The 15,754-nt window shown below is 33.7% G+C and overlaps 1 protein-coding gene across 3 annotated transcripts; it reads right to left on the bottom strand.

The window, feature by feature from the left end:
* Window positions 1-650: 650 nt before the first annotated feature.
* On the bottom strand, window positions 651-4,550 carry LOC108459599 (uncharacterized). Of its 3 annotated transcripts, XM_017759004.2 has the most exons (11): window positions 4,358-4,550; window positions 3,811-4,055; window positions 3,408-3,695; window positions 3,227-3,271; window positions 2,803-2,832; window positions 2,383-2,706; window positions 1,980-2,267; window positions 1,798-1,842; window positions 1,399-1,428; window positions 1,097-1,304; window positions 651-988 (listed from the first exon to the last, which is right to left on the bottom strand). In XM_017759004.2, exons 2-11 carry the CDS (start codon window positions 4,042-4,044, stop codon window positions 789-791), a joined length of 1,692 nt encoding a protein of 563 aa, XP_017614493.1. In that variant the 5' UTR covers window positions 4,045-4,055; window positions 4,358-4,550; the 3' UTR covers window positions 651-788. The 3 variants fall into 3 exon arrangements, with proteins under 3 accessions (XP_017614493.1, XP_017614491.1, XP_017614492.1); XM_017759002.2 differs by having other exon boundaries at window positions 651-1,304; XM_017759003.2 differs by lacking the exon at window positions 2,803-2,832 and having other exon boundaries at window positions 651-1,304.
* Between the last annotated feature and the right edge of the window lie 11,204 nt (window positions 4,551-15,754).

Raw genomic sequence — 15,754 nt, forward strand, 5'->3', positions numbered from 1 at the left:
ATCGGATCTTTAGAGAGGTTGAGGAAAGTGCCAAAGTGATGTGGGAGAGAGCAGTGGCTTTGAGTAAGGATTTTCGGATCTTTAACCTACTGGACGAACCGATGTTACCAAGGAAAGTGGAGGAGAAAGTCTGACAGAAACCGACTCGGGGGTGATAAAGATTAACTTTGACGCTTTTGTTCATGAGAAGAAAGTGTACTACGGTCTGGTTGCTAGAGACTCTGAAGGCTTTGTTCATGGTGGGCGGATGGGTGTTGTGGATAAGGAAATGAATGCTGAGTGGACTGAGATGCGGGCCATGGAAGAAAGCATAATGGTTGCCCATTCGAATAATTGGACGTGTTTAGAGTTGAAGTCTGACTGCCTAGCCTTGTGAACCGCTCCAATAAAAGGAATTCAGATTTGACTATGCTGGGCCACCGCTTGCGGGAGATTGAAAAGCAATTTCATTTTTTTCGTTTTTTTAATTTTTGCTGGACCCCTCGCTGTTGTAATAAAGTTGCCAACTCCCTTTGTAATTGGCCGAAACATATGATTGTACTAAGGATTTTAATATGGACTATCCGTTAGAAGTCCATGCATTTGTTTTAAATGATGCTATTAATTGAAGTTGACCCTCGGGTCTTTTTATCAAAAAAAAAAAAAAATCCTTATAATTTAAAAGGTAATCTAATCAAATCCGTAAACCTTCAAACTCCGATGTTCCGAAAGATAAAATATAAGAAACACAACAACAATAAAACCATTAAAAAGTTGTGATCATGTCCACCAAGACTTTGCCACCACTTCTAATTTCCAAACCCATTTTCCGCCGTCGAGCAGTGTTTAATCTTTGAAAACCTTAAGTAAGCATGAATTCTTTTCTTCAACATATTTTCAACAAATTTCACTTGGAACTGCATTTGCTTAGCCAGGTTATATGTAGCTGCCCACTTATGCAATATATGCTTGTCGAGTTCATCAACCGGCACATCTCCCATCTCTTTGACTGCAGCGGAGACAAAGAGTAGAATATTTTGATATGCATCGTTTGTAGGTTCACCACGTTTGTCTTCGATTTTGTTAACAATAGATTTCAGGTAATCTGGAATATTACCTTCAGCACTGTCTTTCGCATATTTTAAGCCTGGGAAGTTTGAAAATCCCACGTTGCAATTGTCCTTGTTAAGAAGTTCCTTTTCTAAATCTTCGATGTCCTTATCACCAGACCCTTTACCGTTTTGCAGGCTTACTTGGAATTGATCAACAGCAGCCTTGTTAGTTGCACTTGCTTCCCCAAAAAGCCATGGAAAAGCCTTAGAAAACTAAAACAACAATAGAAAAAGCAAGTGTCAAGAAATCAGAGTAAACATTATATATGCAGTCATTACTTGTGGTGCAAGGTAGCAACTATCGTACCTCCTCTTCTAGGGTCTCCAATCCAATGCCCTGAAATTTGAGAGAACAAATAAATGATCGATATGGACAGCAGTCAACAAAGATAAGTCTAAAGCTTATGGCGTGTGCATTGATACATGAGAATTCATTATTTTGTATAGAGAATGCTATAAAGGTCAAGTGGTGTGCTACGTGTCTTTAATTTTGACGGAAGACCACAAGTTCTATTAGCTGTTTAATTTTTATGAAACTTATATACATATTTTGCAATATTTATGTTCAGCAAGTAGTGCTTAAGTTGTGATGAAAGGAATTATGATACCGTAACAGAGAACCTGAGATTTTATGGAGTTGCGGACCTATTTATAATCATTCCGACAAGGGGTAACACATCATATCCATGACAAGAATTTTGCATACCTTAGTAAGGAATGTTTCGGCAAGCTTAGCTGTTTTCTCTGAGTCCTGAAAAACCCAAGTTTAAAAGTTAGGATAAAAGGTAAAATTTGAGGATTGTTACATTGAAACATGGATCTTAATATATAGGAGGATAAGAAACAATTCAATGAAATCATTCCATCAAACAAACAAACTAACGGTACCTTTTCTCGCTCTTTATCTAATTTCTTAATGTCCTCTTCTATTTTTTCCAATCCCGGAAGTGCCTCCATCTTCATCTCATCAGCATTCGGAAACTGCTTTGCCTTGCGTCGTTCCTTGTCCTTCATCGCCTTGATATCCATCATTATGTTGTCCAGGTCAGACCGAGCGGGCCATTTGCTTAAGATTTGCTTGAGGGTTTGGCCTATTGGTTGGGAAGGAAATGAAATATCGTATTGGATCACAGAACCCAACAACCATATATGATATTTCATGGCTGAAAATCGGTCCTTCATATACCAAATTTACACAGGTCAAACAATAGTTAAGAACCTAAAGCAAAGATACTAATAGCAATAATATGAATTAAGATCAAGTACTAGGAACAGAGTTGTTTAGATTTACATTCTTTATCCGTCGATGAACTCTATCCCTCAAATTTTTTAGTACTTTCAGAACAGATCTCTCCTTGATAAGTTCTTTTACAGGGACATCTTTTCCCTTTGGTTCAGTTCCACGCCTTCTCTTGGTGCTTCTTCCTCTTTCCTTTTCTTTGGGAGCTTTCCGTTTCCTTTGCCTCCTGGTCATCCGGTTCTTGTCATCGGGGTCTTCCGAATCACTCTCTTGCCCAGACTCTTTACCACTATGCAGACTTCCTTGGAATTGATCAACAGCTGCCTCGTTAGTTGCACTTGATTCCCCAAAAAGCCATGGAAAAGCCTTAGAAAACTAAAATAACAACAAAAATAGAACTAGTGTCAAGAATTCAGAGTAGGCATTATATATAAAGTCTTAACTTGTGGTGCAAGGCAGCAACTATCGTACATCATTTTCTAGGGTCTTCAAGCTAATGTCCTGAAATTTAAGAGCCACAAATAAATGATCAAGACGGAGAGCAGTCAACAAAGACAAGTGAAAAGCTTATGACGTGAGCATTGATACATGAGAACACGTTATTTTGTTTAAAGAATGATTGTAGTCAAATCCCAAATATATTAGATATTGGCACCAATAATGGGTTAGCTGTACAGGTAAAATGTTGTGTTCAATTTTGATGGAAGACCGTAAGTTCTATTAAATGTTTAACTTTTATGAAACTTACATTTAGCAATATTTATGTTCAGCAAGACATGAACAAGTTTTTGTGGATAGTTAACAGAGAAACTGAAATTTTATTAAGTTACAGTTCTATTTATAATCATTCTGATAAGAGGTAACACATTATATCCATGACAAGAATTTTGCAAACCTTAGCAACGAAGGTTTCTGCAAGCTTAGCTGTGATTGCTGAGTCCTGAAAAGCCAAGTTTAAAAGTTAGGATAAAAGGTAAAATTTGAGGATTGTTACATTGAAACATGGATCTTAATATATAGGAGGATATGAAACAATTCAATGAAATCATTCCATCAAACAAACAAAATAACGGTACCTTTACTCGCTCTTCATCTAATTTCTTAATGTCCTCTTCTATTTTTTCCAATCCCGGAAGTGCCTCCATCTTCATCTCATCAGCATTCTTATACTGCTTTGCCTTGAGCCGTTCCTTGTCCTCCATCACCTTGATATCCATCTTTACGTTGTCCAGGTCAGACCGAGCGGGCCATTTGCTTAAGATTTGCTTGAGGGTTTGGCCCATTGGTCGATAGAGAAATGAAATTTGGTATCGGATCACAAAACCCAACAACCATATATAAGATTTCATGCCTGCAAATTGGTCCTTCATATACCAAATTTACACAGGTTAAACAATAGTTGAGAACCTAAAGCACAGATACTAATAGCAATAATATGAATTAAGATGAAATACTAGGAACAGAGTTGTTTAGATTTACGTTCTTTATCCGTCGATTAACTCTATCCCTCAAAATTTTTAATACTTGTGGAACAGATTTCTTCTTGATAAGTTCTTTTACAGGTTCTTCTTTTCCCTTTCGTTCGGTTCCATCCCCGCTCTTGTTATCATGGTCTTCCCCATTAACACTCTCCGATTCCTCTGCAGAATCGTCCCCGGCGCAGTTGATGGGCAAGAGTGAACAATATGTATCATCCTCCTCCTCACTCAGCATCTCTCAGGAATCTGGTTATATTTTTGACACCAACAAGGTAACAAGTTAATAGCTGCAGTAAGATTTTTGAATAAGGAAACTCGGAACAGGTCATTTAATGGATCGGAAACATCAATTTTGGCAGTCAACGATGATTCAACGGCATCATCTTCTTTCAAACAATTACATGAATAAACTAACAAACCATAAAATAAGAAACTAACGAACCAGTAACAAAAATCAAAACATGAACGCACAATTTCCTCGAGAAATTAAAGCAAGTTTGCAAATCAAAAGCATCATATATGATAGACAATCACTAATTATTACTCACTTGTGTCAGCAGAGAAGAAGAGATGGCAGCTGAAGAAGAAAGCGAAAGTAAAAGCAAAAGCATTTCATTATGGGATTTAATAACAATGTAGGAAGGAGGCTTCTCTACCATGCGCGCGAGAAGCCAACTGAAGGGCTAAGTAATTTAATTTCTTAAACCGGAGCGCGTTCATTATATCTTATACAAAGGTATTATTCATAACTATAATTTACAGTTTACCCATGTCTTTAAAGGAAATAAAATATAAGCTTAACTTTACCTAGTAACCATCCAAATATTAGTATATGTTTTTTGTTCACTTAATTATAAAAAATTACAAAACGGTCAATCAATTATTTAATTTTATCTTTTTTAGTATTATTGGCTAATAGTTGTAGCTTTTAAAATTTACATAATAACAATTTTAACCCTAAACATTTATAAACATGTCAATTTAGTCTTGATTCTAAAAAATAACCCTTAACATTTACACATTTTGTAATTCGGTCTTTTTTCTCAATTTTTAGTATCATTTTACCTAAAAGCTAAAAAACTAATTTATCATCTAAATTTGATTAAATATAAATAAGAATATAAACACCCAAAAGTCCAAGATAATAATTTTATCTTTCTTTTCTCTTTCTTTTCAAATGAACCCTCAATATCACAAAGAACAAGAAAAATGCAAAAAAAAAAGTGATCAAATTACACAATGTGTAAATGTTGAGGGTTAAATTTTTTAGAATCAAGACTAAATTGACGCAATGTATAAATGTTGAGGGTTAACATTGCTATTCTCTTAATTTTAAAAGTTGCCACCATTAGCTAATTGGTGGGGAAAAAAAAAGACAAAATTGAATAATTAGGTAACCATTTCCATAATTGGGTGACCAAAAGAGAAGTTTACTAATAGTTGGGTGACTACTTGTGTAGTTTACCCAAAAAGTAAACTACACAATTGGTCACCTACTTTTCATAAGATTTCATTTTGGACATAAAAAAGAGTTTACATTTTATGCATACCATTAAAAATCGTTTTTATTTTGGTCACCTGTTGTTAATTCAATGTCATTTTGCAATCATTTTAGTTATCCAACTTTACTAAGTGTTCATTTTGATCACTCATTTCCCTTTTTAAAAAACAAATAATAATTGAGTTAATTGCACCAGAAATCCCAAATTATGACCCTCATTATAAATTGATCCCTAAACTTCAAAACATTCTAATTACACCTCAAACTATCAATGTTATATCAATCAAGTCCTTCCATTATTAAAATCGTTAATTTAACCATTAAATGAAACATCAAATCTTATGTGGAATAATTTAAAATGAAAATTTTAAAGAAAAGTGAAACAATGTCACATAAGTTTTAAAAGTAAAAACGAAAAATAAAGTAAACCCGAAAAAAGAGAGTGAAAGATGAAAATTCTATAAAAGCTTTGAAAACCTCAAAACCAAAACATTTACAATATTCATTTTCCTTTAATATTTTCATTTTAAATTACGTCACATGAGACATGACATCTAATTTAACACTTAAATTAATGATTTTAGTCTAGAAAGGACCTTATTGACATAACCTCAATAATTTGGGTATGTAATTAGAATGTTTTAAAATTTGGGGACTAATTTAGAATAAGGATCCTAGTTTGGAGTTGTCTGGTGTAATTAAATAAAAAATAATTTTATTTTTTCACAGAAAAAGAAAAAAAAACATGTGTTTATATTGTGAATTGAGGTAATCAACTGTGAAGATGAAATCCAAGTTTTTCCCTGTAAAAACTCAAGTTTTTCCTTGTAGGTACTGCAACACCCCTAACTTGTTTTCATTGTTGAATTAGGGTTATGGAATATCATAATACAATTTAGAACGTCTCAATTCAAATTGAAATAATAACACAAGTTGTCTAATATCATTCAATAACTCTTTTAAATCAAGTAGGAAATACATTTATGGACCTTAAATTGAGACTATGAGGCCCTAAAAATAATTTGAAAACAATCAGGGGTCATTTTGAAACAAACAGAAAAATCTGAAAAATTTTACATGGGTCACACGGCCCTGTGGCCAGGCCCTGTGACACATCCTAGACCGTGTGGCTCAAGAATATGGTCGTGTGGCTACTTCACACACCCGTGTACGTTGACCGTGTAACTAACTGTGCCCGTGTAATATAAGGTGACACAGTCGTGTGGCTAGACCTTGTAACTCACTGTGACCATGTAGCTCAGGGTCACATAGTCGTGTCACCAAGCCATGTAACTCTCTGTGCCCGTATGGACCAATCTGCACTGAAAACAAATAAGGCACACGACCGTATGAGTAGGCCGTGTGTACCTTAAAAAGTTTGCAAAACAAGATACATTTTCATCCAAAACTTAGGTGTTTGGGTTAATCAAAACAAACCAATTCCATATCTTAAAAACACATTTAACAAGCCTAAAACATTCATCTTAAGTGCCTAACCAATGTGCCCTCATTGACACCACAATTCAAACACCTAACAATACACAATCAAAGCTATGTTTCATGTCAAAAGCATTTACCAAATAGTTTGCATTTAAACTCATAACCCAACTTACATTCAAGTCAAAACTTACCATTTCTCTACTAATCCATTCACATTCATATGTACTACAATTAAACCACCTATATAAGGTTTACACCAAGTGACCAAATAGCATAACAATACTATGAACATACAATGTCTAAAACATGATCACATATAACTATTACAAAATTTAAACATTATTTCATCCATCTAAACATTACCATATATATGGCACAACCAAAACATATACAATTTCACCTATTACATGTCATATAAGCCAAAAGTAAAACGTTCCAAAAACTACCAAAAGATATTTGGATAGTGTGATTTGTTTGAGTTGATCTCATTGTCTGATTTCCACAAAACGTTATCTATAGGGAAATAAATAAATAACACAAGTAAGCTTATATAGAGCTTAGTAAGTTAAATGGTTAAAACGATAAAGCTTACCAAATTAAACCTAACAATTTTAATAACAAGATTAAAAGTTAAAGTTTCTTGTCAACCACAATCCACAATAGGTGAGTTTATACATAAACAAGTACGAGATACATTTGATTATATCCATACGAGATCATCCACTATCAAGCCACAATACTATCAAGAGATTCATGAATAATCTTCTAACAATTCAATAAAAAGACATTTAACACAAGAAACATTGCCCGATGAACGATATACGGATATGAATACACAGTTATCCATTCGAAACACGCCAAATGCTCAAACGAGCTAGTCCAACTGATAACATGCCTTGGCCCCAACTGCTTAGCCTGTAGGCCAACATCCCTAAAAAAACACGCATGGGCACTAAGTGCCAAGCCCGTAGGCTTTACATTCGCCCCCGGTAACACGCCATAATCAATGTAATATATCGTGATAGTCCGCAACAAATGCTGGATTTCAGTATATTAAGTGTAAAATCACATGTCAGGAATCATCGTCTCATCCCAAAAAAAATATCGTGCAGTGCGCATTATAACTTATTAGCATGCCAATCGTACTCTATCTTACATTCATCTGGCTTAGGAGTTATCATCGTTAAACATTGTTATAAACAATTCAGTCTGCAATTCAAAATGTATTAAACTAAACCAAACGAACTTACTAGGGCTAAACTGCAAAGTTTGCAAAAGTCCAAGAACTATTCCGCAACCATCCCTTTTCCTTGGTTTTCAACTTGTTCTTGATCCATAATATAATTTTATTTCAACTATTAGCCTCAATTTCATATATAATCCAATTTAATACATGTGACTTCTTATGAACAATTTTACACAATTTCCATAAACTTTTACACTTTATTCGGTTTAATCCCTAAACCCAAAAATTACTAAATTAACCTTATTTGGACACAACCCATACCAACCACCTATCTAAAACCCCTAAAAAGCCCTCCATTTATCATTAATTCATAAAAACACCATGGTATTTTAAATATTTAGTCCTTTAACATTAAAATCAAGAAAAATTGCTTTTCAAAATAGTCTTATTTACCAACCAAGGTTAATAATCCATCATAAACTTTCATAAACTCTTCAAACTCATCCATGGCACATTCTAAAGCATTTAATAGTTTTGAAAAGAAAGTCATGAGTTACCTGGACCTAATTGCAACGATTGCAAAAACGTAAAATTCATGAAAACGGATGATAAACACACTTACATGCAAGGAAGAATGTTAAACTGAAGCTTCTTCTTTCTCCAATAATGGCATTCGATCTTCAAAGTTAAAATGCAAAAAAAGATGATGACAATTTTCTTTTGTTTTGATTTTAACTTAATTACAAAAATGTCATTACCATATGTTTTTAATCCATTTCCAATTACTTATCGTCCACTAACTATTGAAATGATTTAATTACCATATGAAACCATCCTAAGTAATTTAAATGCCCAATTGGCACTAAAACATTAAAGCAATTGTCTTTTACACTTTTATTTAAATTTTAATCCTTTTTCTTTAATTACTAGCTATACGTTAAAATTTCTTAACCAAAATTTAATACAACACTAATGACCTTGTAAATATTAAATAATTTAATATTTATAGACTGACACACTGAAGTTGTGGCCCCAAAACCACTGTTTCCGACACCACTGAAAAACGGGTTTTTACAGGTACCCATATTTTCCCCTTTTTACTAAAAGAACTAGGGAAAACTATTTACGTGTTCACTAAACTATTAGTAAGTTTACGTTTTTTTTCACTTAACTTTAAAATGTTACAAAATAGTCACTAAACTATTCAAAAGTTTACATTTAAATGTAGGTTGTTAAGCCTTCTTTTAAAAAAAAAAGTTTGGATCGCGAGCTCCAAGCAACATTCGATGAATAGTACAATGGAACAATACCTATAGATGAACAAAAGAACATACCTTAGATCCAAGCTGATCTAACGATTAGTGTTAGAGATCGAAGAAAAAAATTGTTCAGATTTTGGTTTTCAGATTAGTGATGTTCAAAGCTGTATCATAAACAAAACTATAAAATATAGAAAAAGAAGGAAATGAGAGCTTTCGATTAGTGCCACCTGTACAAACGATATAGAGACAATTCTAACAGCCTTGTGACTTATATGAAAACTTTTGAATAGTTTAATGATTGTTTTGTAACTTTTTGAAATTGAGTAACCAAAATGTAAACTTACTAATAGTTTTGTGACCTTAGATGTAGTTTGACCAAAAACTAAAATTAAATCTAGAAGAGTGAAAAAAAAATTAAAATGATAAAATGATTTTCCCTGTAAAAGTCCAAGTAATTCCCTACAAAACCTAAAGTTTTTCCCTTTTACTAGAAAAAAACTAAAATTAATTTTGAAAAGAGAAAAAATAAAGGAAATTAACGAGTTAAATAATTTTTCCTATAAAACCCAATTTTTCTTTTAAAAATCCAAATAATTCCCTGTAAAATCCTAAGTTTTTCTCTTTTATTGGAGGAAAACTAAAATTAATTTTGCAAAAGGGGAAAAAATTAAAAATGATGTAAAAACCCAAGTTTTCCTATAAAACTCAAGTTTTCCTTTTATTGAAAAACTAAAATTAATTCTAAAAATAAAAGAACTTAAAAAGATAAAATGAGTGACCAAACTAAAAATGGTTTTTAATGGTAGTACTTAAAATGCAAACATTTTTAGTGCCCAAAATGAAATATTATGAAAGTTAGATGACCAACTATGCAATTTACCCCTTAAAAATAGAGTTATTTATTGGAGTTTGGTGTCACCTAATATATATCGACAGTTTAAATAAAAGAATTAGCCCTAAATTTTGGTTTTTTTTTTCTGCTAGGGAATTAAACTCTTTTATTTTGTTAAAGTGATGCCTAAAGTATGATTATGTTATATAAATTACCCAATTGTTAACTTCGTTAAAAAAACCAACAGGTCTAGCTTTGTAAGCAGCCTTTGTTGCTTAACCATTTCCACCTTCGCTTTTAACTTATTTTTTAAGTTTATTTTTTACTCCAAGATAGATAGAACAATAATGGTGTCATTAAGGGACGATCCTGCATACAATTGGGTCAATCCTTATTCAAAATAAGAATAATAATGGTGTTATTGAAGGATGAAGGAACTCACCTTTCTCAAGCCACGACAAACATTGCGCCGCAATATCAGACCCAATTGTAGAAAGCAAGATTCATATCGTTTGGTCTTAGAGATTTGTCAAGATGCATCACAAAAACATATCTACAAAATTATTGCAGTATCCGATTCACCCACATTACTTTCTAAGTTTCGAAAATTGTCAAATCTCATAGCAACAGATGCCAAGAATAGATCTTTAAATTAATTTAATACAATAGAGCACATACGACCTTTTGACGAACATTGCTGTGTAGAGGAGTCTAGAAGCATAGGAATATGATTAATGCACTTTCTTTTCGAGGACGACCTTTTGACGAACATGGCTGTGTAGATGAGTCTAGAAACAGCTACTCATGTCCTTATTGTTTTGTACAAAGATGTCTTCTATCATTATCCATAACAACAAGGAAACGAGTAACGTCCATTTTCTTGTAACCAACCCAAAAGTACCATCAAGGTTTTGTTACCAAAATTAGAAGTCTAGAAACACAAAAATTCACCTTATCCAATATGTTAGGAGTGGAATAGTCTACCCATCCCGCCAATAACCTATTTGTTGATTGAAAATCACACATGCAAGTATACATATTGTTACAAGTAGTATAAAATATTGATCTCACAGAGAGCCATTAACAATCGAAATGCCAATCACCAAATATTACTCTAAAACCTATCCAAATTAAACAGAGAAAATTGATCAATGGAAAAACCCTAGGATTACAATTTCATCAAACATGACAGCTAATTGATCCATCTCCAACCAATTTACCCTGATAGAGTTCATTATTAACTTGTGGAACTAAATTTTCCTTAATTTTCTTCTGAGTAATTAAAGAACTAATTTAATATAACTATCGAGCTATATTCCTATGTCAATAATGTAGACCAAATTAACTAAGAGTAACCCTTGTAACACCCCAAACTCGGCCTAGACGTTATGATCGAATCTGGGAATGTTACGAAGGAGAATATTAAAATCAACCTTGCTGTAATGAAAATCCCGTATATTCTTGTTATTAAAAGAGTTCACTTTTTATAAAACATATTATTATATTCATTAATGAAATCATCAATTGTTTGGTCTTTCAGAAAAACGTAATTTGCAGTGAAAGTTTTAAAAGTCGTTATATTTTGAAAACCAAGTTTGAGTTTTCAAAACATTTTGTTTACGTGAAACCATTATTTTCGTAAAAAAATTTGTTGAGCGTCACAGAAAACTTTATCAAAACCAAAACCAACAACAAAACCAAAAGTCTAGAGAGTCCCATATTTACAAAACTCCCAAGAAAAACTAGAAATCTAAATAAAACCGTAAGGTAAAAATAGTTTACGGACTAGTGGTCACTGCTTAGCCTCCACATATTCATATCCCACCCCATACACAGATATAGATAACAGAATAACAGATATGACAAAATTAACATGTCTTGCATGCTCATATACATATAATACACATAATTATATATAACAGTTAGATCATACATATTAAATTTTGTAATACTTAAACCAATCTAATAAAGCAGCAGATTTCATGCTTTGGGGTTTGTTTTTCCCGTACTGACCTTACAGGAGGCCCACAGTTGATAGGTTCAAGTGTATGACCCTAGGGAAAAATTTTAAACTTTGGGCCCACATGCCCGTGAAGCCTACATGTCCAAATTGGCCTTGCCCGTTTGACTTATACGGCCACACACTCACCCGTCACACAGCTGTGTGTCGCACACGGCCGACCATACAGTCAGGCAGACGCCCGTGTGGCATTGACAAACTAGTTTTTCAGCTTTCGCAGAACGAAGTTTTCTCACGTTTTCGTTAAATACTTGGCTCATTTTTTATGTGAGAGCAATCTCGAAACCTAAGAAACAACATTCCAATGACTATTTTAGTAATCAATTTACAAATCTAACACAACTAAACCAACTATGCACACGGGCTTACTGCTAACGAATGCGACCACACCTGCGAATTAAGTCATTGGAGTGAAATCCACTGCTTCACCACCTTCTCCTATGCAACCATTCATAGAATTAAACTCCCTAACTACAACACCAACACGCCAAACCAAAAAGGAAAGAAATCTATACGAAACAAACTTACGGACTTACCCAGACAAACGAAGAACAAATAGAACGTCGATACCCAATGATCAAAATGATTAATTCGTCGAATGGAATAAAGAGGAAACAATACAAAAGGTTGTAGAGAAAAAGAAGGGTAAGAAAGAGAAAAGAGAAGAATAATGTCAGAAAGTGAGACAGAAAGAGGAATTTTGGGGAAAAATAAAAATAAAATAAAAATAATAATTAATTCAAACTAAAATCCCCAACTCCCCACTAACTCAATGACCAACATAATCCCACCAAATCTGACACCTTAATCCACATACAACTACCTTAGAATCTTAACTCCACAAAACCTCTATTAGACAACTGAAGCAAAAGTTATCATCCACTTTCACATGGGGATTCAAACATTAAACCCTAAGGCAAGCTAACACCTTACCACTCTAACCACCAAGCTCATTCTAACATGGTTTGACTAGAAATAAAATATAAGCCAAACCGCCAAGGAAAATGTTAGGATAAAAAATAACATATTTTCCAAAAGTGGGACTTGAACCCAAGACATCAAACACACATTCAATTCACTTAACCACTGAAGTAGATACATATTAATGACTAAATTCACAAAAAAAAAGTTAAATGAATCAAGGCATTACAACCCCAATCATGGATACCCAAGGTAATCAAGTATATTCCCATCCTAATTACGAATCACAAATTGACCTATTTAATTAAGACCAAGAGCTATTCATTTTAGACCTAAAATAGAAAGTCCTTTTTCGATTGCTTTAGCCTTTGTCAGATTAATAGTTGATTAGAATATTATCAATAAAGAATAAGGTTGAATAAATAATCTAAACTCTATCAATAGTAAAAAGAGATAGAAATAGAAAATAATGAATTAACTAAACATGGAATCTATTGTAATCCTAGAAAGAGAATTTAATTCATGGAGAATTTGATAAACATCTTAAAATTGAAACAATTACAAGACATAAGAGAAGGAAATAAGAATGAAAAAAGATGGAGAAACTCCATCTTTTCGATGAAATTCGTGAATTCTTGATGTGTGAAAGCTTGGGTAGTATCTATTATTTTCTCTCTTCTCTCCCTATTTTGGTTTCTTTGTCCCCTTTTTATAAACCCTAAAAATTGTAACTTTTAAAAGTAACTATCAGGTATATGCACTATTCTAACAAAAAATCTTTTCATTGGAATGAAGAGTTGTTTTCTTGCTTTCGTTGGGGCAGATACATTTTCTATTGGAGTAGAAGTTTGCCTTAATAACCTATGTCATGCTATCCTTTCCCCATACTTTTTCAGATCTACATTGGATAAGAACACATCAAAAATTAGTTTGATTTAACACTATAAATATATATAATTAACTAAAACATGAATATAATAAAATTAATAAAATACACTAAAATTAAAGTTTAACATAAACTAAAAATCCTAAAATTACTAAAATAAGAAACAAATAACTCTAATTATTATAGTTATCATGCCCCTGAAACTTAGAGTTGTGTTAGTCCATAGCAAAAGAAAAAGACACTCAGTAACTATCTACCCTACTTTAATCAATTAGTCCTAAATATTTTTAGAAATTGCCTCAGTAATTCATATCAAAATCAAGTTCAATGATCTCAAATTCTAAGTTTCCTTCTACAATTGATACCCAGGGTGCATGTAAATGTTTAAAATCTAGTAATTAAGTCAAATCAGTTTACTATGAGTTAAACATTATTGAAAAATGTCTCATATGTTTTTCTTTTGATCTATCTCTCCACTAACGCATGACAAAACTTAGTTAAAGATCAATATGACTTTTCTTGACTTATAACATAGGTTTAAGCTAAGTTTTTGATAAATAATTGGGTGCGAGCATCTAGACCAAAAATACAACAACTAAAAGATATGAAATAGGCGGAGTCTGCAAGTATACGATTCAAATTGTAATTGTAACACCCCTTACCCCTGACCAACGCCGGGACAGGGCAGGAGGCATTACTGGACTTAAACATACATAAGTACATAAAACTGGGACATGAATTTCCATTTAAAATTTAAAACTTTTCAATCTTCCTCTTAACATCCCTAATATGGACTTACGTGGCCCAAAACACGCTTTGAAAATGGTTCGAGACTAAACTAAGCACTTAGAAAACTTTGAAAAATCTCAAGGCAAATAGAGACACACGCCCGTGTGGAAGAGTGACATGCCCGTGTATCCTCTTAACATGGCCGTGTTGAAGGCCTGTATAGCTTACACGACCTGAACACTCCTGTCTTCAAGGCCCGTGTCCCTCACACGGCCATGACACGCCCATGTCTCAGCCCATGTACAAAAACCTTGACATTTTGTTTCTGATGTCATCAACCATTTATGGGCACATGGCCAAGGCACACGCCTGTGTGTTAGGCTGTGTGGCAAATTTAATTTTGCATTAAAGGTGCAGACTTCACAAGGCCTGGGCACACGTCCGTGTGCTATGGTAGTGTCCTCTACATGGTTGAGACACACGACCGTGTTTCTACCCGTGTTGTAACGCCCCAAAAATCTCGAAATCCCAAATTTTCTTTTTTTTCAGTTCTGATAAAAAAATGTGCTAGGTATTTTCAGTTAAGTAGGTAATAGTAGGTCTTGGCTAAGGTTTAAGTTTGAACTTAGGGGAAAAGAAAATTATGCATTAATAGTTAAAAGGACCTTGTTGGCAAGTAGTTGGGTTTTTAAATAAAGATAGGGGAAAATGACATAAAAAAGCCTTGTGGAGGGGTAGCTAAGTGACGCCACTTAGGGTGTAGGGAGGTGGCGTTAGTGGCTAGCAAGGGATCCAAGGTTTGAATCCTAGCTTTGTATTTTTAGGAGTTTAGTTTTGGGCCTTCTAGAAGGTTGGAAGTGGCGTGAAGATGGACTCCAAGAGGAGTGTTCAGAAAAGAAAATTTAGGAAATAGATTAGAGAGTTATCAGGGAGAAAAATGAGGAGATGAGAAGGGGGAAGTGATGAAGCCGAATGGGGAATTGAGGGTCAGACAATTCGGTTATAGGGGCTATAAATAGGTGCCAAATTGCGGGTGGCCAGGCTAATACCGAATTCCCTTCACCCTGTTGCCGAAAACCCTCTTCTCTAAAAGTTGAAAACCCTCAGTTTTTTGTTTTCTTCTTCCTTGTGCTGAATTCCATTCTTCCTCTACTTCATTGTCGACTTT

Source organism: Gossypium arboreum, chromosome 4, assembly GCF_025698485.1.
Source record: "Gossypium arboreum isolate Shixiya-1 chromosome 4, ASM2569848v2, whole genome shotgun sequence".
NCBI classification, from domain to species: domain Eukaryota; kingdom Viridiplantae; phylum Streptophyta; class Magnoliopsida; order Malvales; family Malvaceae; genus Gossypium; species Gossypium arboreum.